Here is a 12,644-nt window from a genome sequence, read left to right as displayed (position 1 = left end):
GTTATAGATTTTCTTGCTTTGGTCAAGAGAAATACTTTCAGGAGAGAATGACTATTAACGCTGTTAGAGTTACGGAGGTTTGTAGCTGAGGTTTATCTAGAATGAATAAAGTATCCTGCCTTCACTCTGGAAATTAGTAGCGGTTTGGCTGTCAGTATTGCAGAGATATTTTAAAGCTTCATGCTGTTACATAATGATTATGATGATTTTTATTCTTCTCCTTCACTTGTCTCTTCTTTCATGTCCTACTGCCATTTCCAACTTAGTTTTCCCTTCTTGTCCTACAAAGTCAGCATCATATTACAGAGTATTAATGCATAAAAAGTTGTTCTTTGCTACCCTGAATTTTATCATGCATAATGGGAATATGGACCATTCCTGTAACTTCAGAATAAAAAATGTGTTTCAGCCAAGTATTTTTAGCCTCCTTCATAGCCAGAAGTGAGAAATGGACACTTCTAAGGCCTAATTCAGTTGAACACTATTACATGTGTCAAGGATGAGGTCAGTTACCCATGTTTCTCTCAGCTGACTTGAGGTGTATTTAACATGAGTAGACTGAATGAAGAGGCTGGGGTAAGTCATGTGTGTATTACTGCATGCTTCTGGAGATGCAAGTCTTCCTTGTACCCCAAGAGAGAGAAGTGGCCTTTATAGTTACAGAAAAGTGACCCCTACGCAACTGGATTTGCTTACAGTTCTGCTTTTTCTGCTGACTTCTCTATGTCCTTTGCCTGTCCATTGTGCTTTTCCTCTACTTTTCCACGCAGTTCCCTAGGTACCAAGATAGTCTGTATACTTAAGTAGTATTTTGCATTTCAGAGATCTCAGTCTGGACTGAGTAAGGCTCTAGGAAAGCAGAGGGACTTAGAGACTCTGAGAAGGACTCTGAGAAGCAGTGCTTCCTGTATTTTTCCAAGATCCTGGATGCAGAATGGGAAGCTGTCAATTCAGAAGCCTGTCTGTAGGCTGCAATTTGTGCCCAAGAAGCTAAGAGCAAAGATTGAAGCTTAAGCTGTTAGCATCCCAAACCATCCAAAGCTTACAGTAATCATGTTAAAATGAACAAAGCAAAGAAAGAAATCTTTAGAAAGGATTAATATTGCTATAAAGTTCTCATTCGTACATGGAAAGAAGTTCTGTGTAAGCTGAAACCATTAACCAGTTATACTGATCAAATTGGGCTGCCAACTCTATAATTAATAGATGTTCAGTTTAAGAAACAGTATCTTGATTTTTTTTAAGCTTTTCTGAATTTCTTAAATGCTAACATCTTGAAATTGTGTTTGTATGAATGAAAATTAATCTCAAGGAGAGCTGCCAACTCAATCAATGTTTCGTTTACTCTAGGATAAAATACCAATGATTTACAAGCTTAGTATTTTCTGTGAACAAAACAGAACTTAATGTTTTAGACTACAGGTTGAAGTACTTGAAAACACATTCAGTGAAAGTAGTATGCAATATAAAAGTGTTGATACTTTTCTTAGAAAGTCATCTGTAGTGATTTGCACAGATAGTGATAGATCCTGAAGAACTTCATTTTCTGCCGTGGTGCTTTCACATCTTCCCCTGTCACAGAGCGCGTCATCACTCTTTCCTCTGCCTGCAGTCATCTTAATTTCCCACCACTATTCTTACACTGTTCTGTAGCTTTTCTCATGCAGCCTCTGTCTCAGTGGCTGAGACAGCCACTATATTTTTAAGCTTGTGTCCTAAAACTCTGGACAGTCTTGTATTCCCTTTCTTAAGACTACCTGTCTCTTTCTTGGCAATCTCTGGCGCATTTGCTAGATATATAATCTTTTCATAAAAATGGATCCTCACAGCCTACTTCACTTTGGTGGAGTATTTCTGCTAACCCATGAACCTTTTGATGCACGCACTTTTCGAATTTCATCTCCCTTGCCGCTGTGGATTTGTAGTTCACCTTTCAGGAAAAGGTGGTAATTGTGGCAGATACACAACCTTTCCCAGTATTGTATAAAACCATAAAATCATACTTAATCTTAGCTAGTATCTGAAAACAAAAACATTTGCACCTATTTCTCTTCATCAGTTTTCTTACAATCTCTCCTAGCAATTTGTTTCCATATTTTACCACATTCATGATGATTTTTTTTTAAGTTTCCTTTGTTGCAACTTGTATTCTGTTGCTATATAGTTATGACAAAAACATGGTTCAGTCTTCTCTGAAAGCACCATTTCTGTTAGAGAGGACAGAAATTAGATTCCTACCCACCCTTTAGCTTTTTTTCCAAGGCTAATCAAATCTAGTTCCCTGAGCCTCTCATATACTGTATGTGCTAGGCCCCTGGCTGTCCTAGTGGCCCTTTGCTGGATTCTTTTCAGTTTGTTGATACCATTGCTCTGCTGGAGGGTGTAAAACTGAACAGTATTCCGTGACCAGCCTCTAGGATGCTAAAAAGTTACATCTTCTTTGGCTGAATATAGGTGGGATTGATAATGGGAGAGTTGTGTATTGAGTCTTGCACCTTTACCCTTAGTGTTCTTACTCTTTTTACTCTAGCACCAGAAATTGCTAAATCTAAGCATGAATGTTCTTAGCAAATACCTTTTTTGAGTTTACCTGGAATTTATGAGTCTATGGGAGCATCTCTTCTGCCATTCACTGGACAATGCCATTATTGGAAAACTTGGAATCCTGTGGGTAGCCTTGTAAATAACCCTTTTCTGAGAGTAGTCCTGTTCACAGGGGTGGTCTGAAAAGAAGTGAACTTCATGTACAAAGTTTATTTGCTTTCATTTATTATATAGACAGATGGTAAAAGGTAGGAATCCTATGTTTTGGTCAGGCTCAATTACCAGTGAATACGCTTTTATGCTTTAGGACTTGCAGAAGGTATTTTTATCTTCCATTTTGTCTTCAAGAGACAATACATATCTCTAATTCTTCTGATTTTTTTTCTGGAAAGGCTCCATTTGGTCCACAACTTTCTTGAACTGTGTGCATAACTTCTATTAAAGTGTTTCAGCTGAGGCCTTATCAGTGCCAAGTAGAGTGGAAGGGCATCACCTGTCTTTTTCTTCAGATGATACGAAAAGGAAGAGCTATCGATTTTGTCCCAGAGACAGTCTGAGTCATGGCTTTGTCAAAGACAGCTTTATTATCCAATGGTTAGCTCAGCTGAGATACCTTTTTTTGGCCAGTCCTACTAACATGAAGATCCCAAAGGAAAATAAGAATGTACAGAGCACTACTCATGATAATTGCTCTGGTGGCCATGGCAATCTGATGACTACTTTAAACATCTATCAATCCATTTTGAAAATTAACTCTTGCACCAGACAGTGTGACTCATTACAAAGAGATGGTATATCATCCTGATCTTCCTTTTCTGCAGTGGAAAGTAGAATACTTGGATTAAAGTCAGAAGTTGATCTAATGTATTCTACATAGTAGCAGGAAGCACCTACAAGAAAAATGTAGATGAAAGCTCAGCTGGACTGTGGTCAGTGCTTTATTTTTCCTTTTCTATCAGAAAAGGAAAAGGGCAATACAAATATTAAGGCAAATACAGAAGTCTACTTGTGCTTTGGGAAAAATCAGTAAAATAACATTTTATTACTTGTGAAGTATCTCATCTGGTAGGACCTTCAACATAGTGATACCATTTTCATTAGCTATGGATGTTCAGAAAAGCTATCATTGAATAGTAGCAGTGTGTGGGACAAGATCTTTTATGCTTATTGAACGTATGTATTTTCTGTGCATTTTGTCTCACTGGCAAAGTTTAGGAGTTCTTGATATGGCAAATATTGCCATTATATCAAGTTCTTCACTGACATCTTACACATCATGATCTGTATATGCAATGAGGGAAAAACAAAGCACATAAGGATATATCCTAACAAGGAGAATGGACAATACACTGCTATTAATCTGTGTGCCTTTGTATTCTTTGAAACACAGTATTTTAAAGTGTGTATCACAATTCAATTGATACTCTGTATCAAAGCATATAATATCATCATATATAATAATATAATGTACATTCTAAAATGAGTTGAAAGTACGCACTGATTTGATAGCAAACAGATAGTAGGGATCTCATAGCACAAAATACAGGGCTAATGGGGCTTCCATTAAGCATCCAGCCTTGAGTTTGTTTTTCGTTTCTTCATGAAAGTGGTGTTGGTTTTAATACCTCTTAGAAGGCTTTGGAACCTGGGAGCTTTCTGTGATTTATTTCATGCATACAGTATGTGTAATTTGTTTCTGATTTGTTCAAACAATTTGTTCAACTTTTTACTTGAGATTTCTGTCACCCAAGATAACCAGTTACCTATGTCTTTCCACTGCTGAAGGGCCTTACCTTTCTGTTCACACCGGACTAAGCCCTTTAGTAGTTATAATTACCTCTGGTAACACTTCAGCCTATAATAAAGCTAATACAGTGATGAAATCAGCCCTGGTGAGGCCTCATCTCGAGTACTGTGTCCAGTTCTGGGCTCCCCAGTACGAGAGAGACATGGAGCTACTGGAGAGAGCCCAGCATAGGGCTACGAGGATGATCAGAGGGCTGGAGCACCTGCCCTATGAGGAAAGGCTGTGAGAGCTGGGCCTCTTCAGCCGGTGGAAGAGAAGACTGAAGGGGGATGTTATCGATGTGTACAAGTCCCTGAGGGGAGGGTGTGAAGGGGACGAGGACAAACTCTTTTCAGTTGCCCCATGTGACAGGACAAGAGGCAATGGGCAGAAACTGAAGCACAGGAAGTTCCGCCTGACCGTGAGGGGGAATTTCTTCCCTGTGAGAGTGACGGAGCACTGGGACATGTTGCCCAGAGAGGTTGTGGAGTCTCCTTCTCTGGAGATCTTCAAGCCCGCCTGGATGCAGCCCTGTCTACTATGCTCTAGGTGACCCTGTTGAGCGGGGAGGTTGGACTAGATGATCTCCAGAGGTCCCTTCCAACCTTACTGGTTCTATGATTCTATGAAATACCTACATTAGTAGAGCAGCAGAAGTGGGATTTTACTTGTATTTTTCCTGCGTTCTGTGCGTGTCAGCCATCTCTTCGGACAACTTCTTCAGTGCTTCAGCTTTTATCAGGTAGTGCACGTTCACGAAGTGTATTGCTTGGAAGCCTCCCACTGTGGAGCGTACACAGAAAGAGATGCTTGAAAAATGAGGGAGAAGGTACTAACCTGTACAGCACAGGATAGTCTCTGAAATGTGTTGTCTCTTTGTACATCCTGTTATCCTGTTCCTTCTTTCTCCCTCTGCTTTTCCTTTTTTTTATTTTATTTTTTTAATAACACAATTTTATGTGTTATCTCTGGTATGGTATGGGATGGGACTGGAATGGCAGCTGGTCCTCTCTTGTTCTGCTTCTGTGTACCTGGTAGTTCATGGCGGTAGTTACAGAATAGGTACAGGCTGAACAGAGTCCCTACTCTTAAACTTTTAAACTGACCTTGGAGATAGATGACACATCCCTGAAAGTATACTTACAATTCCATATTCACTGAGGCATGTTGTGATACAGCAGTTTCGTAAACCTAGATGGACAAAATTTTTATATGGACAAAATTCCAAGATACTCAAGTTAGACTCAGTAATAACAGGATTATTTAATAGTATGTGTTGTCTGTCTCGGTTATCATGGTCTTTGAATTTATTGTATAACAATGTAATTTAATACTGACATACTGAATTGGCAGCCATCAACATTAACAAGCAGTGCATACACTCTGAATTAATTTATTGTTTAGTGCAGGAGAGGTTTGACAACAGTACTTCTAAAGATGGAGCAAATCAGTTACACATCTTCACATCTTGCCTTTCTGATACTGTAAACCATTCTCTGCCAGGCAGAGCAGATTTTAGGTCTGTGTAGGAAAGAAAATTCAGTAACAAGTGGTATAGAAGCTCTTACGATAGACAATCCATAAACATTCTCTCTCAATTATATTTTACTATATTACTTACTACACTGTAAGTTCAGTTTTACATGTACATGTTTTTGTATTTGTTTGAAAAAATAATGGCTGTATTGAAGAGCATATTGTATAACCTGGAATCCTGGTGTACCATATACCAGTTCTCAGTGTAACTCCTGACATAACAGATACTGTCATCATCTTCCAGGTTTATGTCGTTCCTGCTGTTGTCTCGTGTCCTTCTGTTTCATGATCAGTCTTAATTGTCTTATCCTTTTAGTATTTACTCCTTACTCTCCATCGTCTTATCTGCTAATACTCTTTTTTCCATTTCTGTATCAAAAAATAGTTTGTAAAACACAAATACGGCTTTATTATTGCCAGTTGAGGAAGTGTTGAAGATGAATGTTCAGAAAGACAGAAGCATAATACTCTCTTCTAGAAAGAAGAACCATTCAGGCTCTCAAACATAAATTTCTTTGCTTTCAAGGCCTTGGCATCCTTTTGCTCTTGCCTACATTTCATTTGTGACTATGTCAACACAGCAGTTACTGCTGGGTCCTCAGTCTTTAAGCAACTGTTTTCTTCTGCTTTGCTCTGGCCAAATGTTCATTCTTTTTTTAATATATTCACATTATGCATGGATAACTTGTAACTGGTAGTATGCCATGCTTGATTTACATCCCTTCTAATGATTTCTTTTTTCTATCCTACTTGGACAGAAATCCACATTGAACCCCCCCTCAGTTGAATCATTATATCACATACAGCTGAGTGAAATAACAAAGAAAGGTTTGAGATCAGTTAAGTTCTCTTTTGTACTGAGTGTTCTGTGCTTCTCAGAATGGAAGTCTGTCAAGAAGCTGGATTTGTTTCCATGTATGGCAACTACTTCAGTAAAACAAGAAATTCTGAAAGTTTTATCAAAAAACAGCAAAAGCAGCCTTGCATTTCCAAAATACCATAGTAGGTTTGGCTGCATTAGAGGAGGCTGTTTGGTCTCTGAGGAAGACAGTCAACTCATTTCTCGTTAGTCAAGAGACCACTGCATACCAGTGCGAGACCATTGCTTAACCACATAATACATGCTGCTTTAGCTACCAGATGTTTCCTTACTTTGTTCTATCAAATACTGAAGAAGCACTATGAATGTTAAATACTGACTGTATGCAGAATATAGCAATTATTGTGGTGTATACTGATACTTTTTAATAGTACTACAAATAAATACACCTATTTCTTGCATCTTCATGCTCCTCCTTCCCTCCTACAAGCTTTTAGCTTGCAAAGTTACCTTCAAATTAAGTATTTGCTCATTTGAGAACTGTTGCCTGAGAGACCTTTTGACTTTCAGAAGTTGTCAGGCATTTTTTCCATGTAGATCAGCAACATCTCTTTAGCTATTCTCAAACTTTGTGCTCATTTGATGCCAGAAATAAATAGAAGCGTTTTGCTTGCATGTGTTTTAAAAATGAATAGACTCTAGATAATGGTGTGGCAAAAGAAACGGTAGCAACTTCAATGTACCTAGGAGATACAGTGAGGGAAAAAAAAAAAAAAAAAAAAAAAAGGATGTCTTAGACTCTATGCAAAGGAGGAAAATGGTAAAGCACTTTACATTAGGAAATGGAAGTCAAGTCATTTGAAAAAGAAAAGAGGTATATAGCTGACAATAAACTGGTTGCTGTACTGTGGTGTAGATGAGGAAATACAAAAGAATTTCTGTACTCAGTGTAGCTTTGAATTTGTGAGCTGGTGTTGAATTCTGATAAGGGAAAAGCTACGTTAGGAACGAGACTGTGACAGTAAAGAATCCTATCATTAGGAGACAGCAGAAGTGGCTGAACAGGAGAATATCTTGAGGCAAGAAGGTAATGTGAAATAATACAGCTGTAGGAGCAAAGCCAATGGTGCAGAATCGTGTTATATATTGATACGGTAATACTTACGTTTATGTGGAAATACATTTGCACGTATTTAGATAAACAGCAAAAAAAAACCCTAAAACAATAATACAAAGTAATACTATAAATATAATAGTATTAAATTATAAGAAATTTAAAGCATAGAAAAATAATGCCAAATTTCTAATAATATATTATATTACAGTAATGTAATATGTAATAAGGTAATTCCACTACCAGCAAAAATACTACTTCCTGTAATCTCATAATGAATTTGATTTAACATAGGGATCTAATCACACAGATACAGAATTAGTTTAGTTTAGTTGTTGGGGCATTTGTTTCTCTAGAGAGATGCACCTCTTTACGGAACCTTCTGTCACAGTGAGTTGATAAGGTTTCACTAATAAGTAACAGCTTTTACCCCTATAAAACTTCCTTCATTGGGCAAATATTCACTCTGTAGGTAAGATTTGTGGGATTTGATGTTTTCTAATGCTTTGTAACTCATTAGTTTATTGTTGCTGTTTCTCATTGGAATGCAGTACCTTTGAATTCTAGGAATCAGTAAATAGTTTCAGGATTTCAAGGACAACGCAGTGTAGCTGTCATAAGATTTATATTCAAGCCTGCAAAGAAAAGGTGTCTAAAATGTGTCTCATTGTGTAGAAGTGCTATCTAAAAATAAACCTTGATTTATTTGCAGAAAGCCACATTCTTGAGGATGTAAACAAGTGTATCATTGCGTTGAGAGAACAAAACACTGACAATTTAGATCGCGCAGCAGGTGCAATCCGAGGGCGAGCTTCAAGAGTAGCTCATATTGTTTCGGGTGAGATGGACAATTACGAGCCGGGGACTTACACTGAGGGAGTGATGAAGAATGTTCGATATCTGACAAAGACTGGTAAGTCTGATTAGTAAACAATATTTTCATTTTCTTTAGTGGTATAAACTATCCCTTTACGCTCCATATTTAAAATAAAGTTACCTTATGATTCTCTAATGCGCTAATTTTTCACTAATGATTTACTACTCTCTTTTCAACAAACTGATCAGGATGATAGTGTGCAGTTCAAAAATAATTTTCAAAAGTTTGTTAAAATTTCTTGGTATATATAAACATTTTTAAATTAGGAAAGGCTTTTACCAGAGTTTTTAAATAAATGGAAGTAATGGTGTTTGGAAGGCTTGTCATTGCTGAGGCAGCAGCTTTAAGCTGCACTACTGATATCACCACATTTGATTTAAGCAGATGAAAGGTAGACTCACTAGTATCTTAGGTCTAGTTTAAAAATATGTACAACACAATTGAAACCAAAATATGTTTTGTTGCTAGGAGAAATTATTCTTTGAGACAAGAAAGTTGAAAATTTAAATAAAATAGAAGGAGAAGCAAATTCATGATTTGCCGTTATATACTGTTTAAGGACTATTGAGTAATGACTTAAATGATCTCTGGCCTTTCATAATGTGTACTTATTCAAAAATATTATCTGTGAGGCTCCCAGGACTTCCATATTTTCAGTAGTTATGAGCTTAAAATATAATTGAGCAGTTAAATGAATCATAACGAGTTTTCTGGAGAGTCTGTGCAACCCTAGAATAAAATTCAGCCTCTGAAACTCAGATGTCTAAATTCCAAGTTCTGTCAGTATAAGCAGATTTCTTTAAATTTACATTAAATCTGACTTTTACCTTATTTTACCTCAAGACAAGACAGGAATTTTGTTTGATCTTTTTAATCAATTCGAATAAGTCCAAGCCAGAACTTCCTTCATTTGAAGTAGGAATGACCTGACATGCATGAAGTGGAAAAAGGGACAGAATATTGAGAAGAGTTTGAAATAAACTTGCTTGTTTTTTTTTTCCTCCTTTTCTGACATTTTGAGGAGAAAATCTGAGAAATTCTAGCATGGCACTCTTTTTCATAACTTCTGAAAGGAAAGTACTATGACAAATAGCAAGGAACGTAGCAGTGGGAGAGAACAGTCTTGATTCCCATGTAGAAGCTTGGTCCTTGTTTCTTGAAACTGGTAGTGTTTAAACGCATCAGGAATTATCACTGATTCCTGTTACGCTGCATTGTTGTGACAGTAATACGTAATAGCCCTAATTTTACGTACCTACAAAAGACAGGGAGACATAAAAGTGCTTTTGGTTGGAATATTTGGCTGTATCAAGGTATATCAAGGTGTTGTCTGTTTGATTTTCTTTGCAGTAGTTCAGACATTAGAATCAAATATTCTTAAATTAATTCAATATGACTGGAAAAAGAAAAACATGTACTCTGCATTGTTATCCTTATTTGTATGATCTGCAATGAATAGACATCAAATCGTTTTTGTTATTTCAACTAAAATGGACAATGCAGATACACTGTGGCACCCAGGTTTAACCCAATACATACTGTAATACCTAGGCCTTTTTCAGCAGGAGCCAGCTGATAGGCTGTAACAGATGAGGCAGATGAGGCTTCAGTAAGAAAGAACTTAATACTTCTGCTGCCATCAGCTGATAAGCTAGTTTACACGAGTAACCCAGGGCAATGAAGTGCATCCTTTTAGGCCCAGTGAAAATGTAGCATGTTACTGAAAGTGGATCATTGTTCCAGATTTCACTGTTTCAGAGAGGCCAACCTCTTCCCTGTTAATAATACTTCATGAATAGCTATGAGTAAACAGACGCAAAGCTAAGTTTAATAGGTGTGTAAAACGAACAAAAATATTTCTACTATATTATATATTCCACTATATTATATATATTCTATTTCAATTACAATCTGAAGAAATAAAGTTTTATGCTCTGGGAAGTATACAGGTGGCTGCTGTAGGAGTGGATATGATCAGTAAGTAGCTCTGTTTAAACCTACTGATTACTTGAAACCTCTTTGAAAAGGTCCATTGTATCCTGATGAAATGCTCACCAGAGATCCCTTCCTGTTGAAGGCCAGATAGGATTTTTCATATTCAGACATGAGACATGCCCCCCCTGTGAATTGGTGGTTATGTGTTCTACCAAAGCGCACACTTTCAGTCTTTGCAGCTTGACAACACGAGAAGCTAGCCAAATTTGGATAGAAACAGTGATAAATGTCCTTTCACTCCTGACATACATTCTGGATATTCGAAGAGATACAAAAACAGCCCGTGGTAAGTGCCAGCAGTGTTTCACAACCACATCATTCCAGCACTAATACAAGTTATATATTCTTAAGAAAAAGTTGCTTTTCTCATTTTAGGTATGTAGTTTCCATTCACTTGAGTATGTGCTTTTCTCGTAGGGGAATACATGGAGCTTGCACTGAGGCCTACTATTTGGTGGTTGTGTAAGATCAGAAAAGAAGTATATGTGAAAATACCAGAATTTGTCTAACACAGGCGTTTGTTCCAGGCATTCTCTGAGTTCTACAGTTTTCACTTCCTTGCAGGAGTTGGAGTAAATATAGTTGAAAATCTGTAATTTTGAACATTGTTTTTGCTTGGGCCAATAAGCAAGAACAGAAGATAAATTATGAGACTGGTGAAAAATTAAAAAGTTATTTCTTAAGAAAGAAGAAAAAAGCTGTATCAATAGATAATGTTCATGCAGAAAGACCAAGCTTGCTAAATAGCATAATTTTTAGATACTACATGTAGAGCAGGAATACTGCCTATTCAGTTTCTCTGGCATTATATACCTGGTGGTCTTGGGTTTACTAGTTTACAGCTTTTTCATAAAAAACACTTGTATTGAAATAATCTATCCTATTTCTTTTCTTCTTTTTTTTTCCATTTGAGATAAAAATATACTTGTTTTTCTAGCCAAAATATCTCTGAGAATGAGGCTGAAGAAAGACAGCCTTACTCATGCAAAATTATATTGATGAAATTCTGGGGCAGGCTTTGGAAGGACTCTGAAATAGAGAAACAAAGTAGGGGAGAGGAAATGAGTAGGAAAGAAACCACGTGAAGTTTTGGGTGGAACTGAGACAGACTAGTTAATGGCAGGAGGAGCCTGTAGTTAGTGAAGATGGGATTATGGAGTAAGAATGTACCTGGAAACTACAGAAGAATAAAAATGCAAATGAAAGAGCCAGAAATGGGACAGATGCAAGTTGAGGATAATAGGGCAGAGAAATTGTGGATAAAGAGGAACAGATAAATTAATGTTTTTTAAGAGATAGAGGCTAAATTGTAGGTCGTATGTTGGGGTAATAGAGAAAAGAGGAAAATCTGTCTTTGTTACAGAATATTTGGGAAAAAAGCCTGAGATCACTGAATCTGTCTCTTCTGTTAAAAAAATCTCACAAACATTTGTGGCAGTAAGGCAACCTATTTATGGGTAATACTATAATACAGTTCATTGATACAGTGAATATTAAACTGCCGTATAGTTTCTTAACTTAAGTTGGACAGTCCTGTTCAGATATGAATTATTGCTGACAGTCAGATGGATCTCAGAGTACCAAACGGTAGTGCCTGTTTTCTCAGACTTGAATTATCCTTCTCCTCCATCCCTACATTCTGCCCATTCCCTCTCCTTCAACAACAAATAAAACCCCAAGTAATGAAACTCTGTTAGATGGTGGATTCAAGCTTGTAAAAGTTAGGTAATGCAAGAACTAGAGCTGTTTTTGCAGTGTTGGCATTGCCCTGTGTATGTGTGTATTACGATACTGTAATTATGTGATTGTATGCAGTTGCATTGCAGAATAGCTGTTTAATTCAGTGTAAAGAATGAACCTCCGTTAGGCATATGGAGGGGTCACATATTAAGGAGGCTGTTGTCCGTAGGACCAGTTTGGAAACTAATGAGGCAGAGGATTGGAGGAAGAGAAAGGAGGGTCTGATAGTTAA

At 37.2% G+C, this 12,644-nt stretch overlaps 1 protein-coding gene across 4 annotated transcripts in view; it reads left to right on the top strand.

The window, feature by feature from the left end:
• The window catches only part of CTNNA3 (catenin alpha 3), a 456,698-nt gene that overhangs the window by 338,491 nt on the left and 105,563 nt on the right, over positions 1–12,644 (top strand). For all 4 annotated transcript variants that reach the window (XR_009959014.1, XM_062580676.1, XM_062580675.1 and 1 more), the window contains exon 12: positions 8,513–8,713. Coding sequence is in view for 3 of the 4 variants with exons in the window: in XM_062580676.1 (XP_062436660.1) it covers positions 8,513–8,713 (201 nt within the window). In the remaining variant the exon portion in view is untranslated. The remainder of the gene's footprint in view (positions 1–8,512; positions 8,714–12,644) is intronic.

Source organism: Rhea pennata, chromosome 7 (assembly GCF_028389875.1).
Source record: "Rhea pennata isolate bPtePen1 chromosome 7, bPtePen1.pri, whole genome shotgun sequence".
NCBI classification, from domain to species: domain Eukaryota; kingdom Metazoa; phylum Chordata; class Aves; order Rheiformes; family Rheidae; genus Rhea; species Rhea pennata.
Note: the sequence above shows the minus strand (reverse complement) of the source record. Positions and strands in the feature narration are given on the sequence as shown.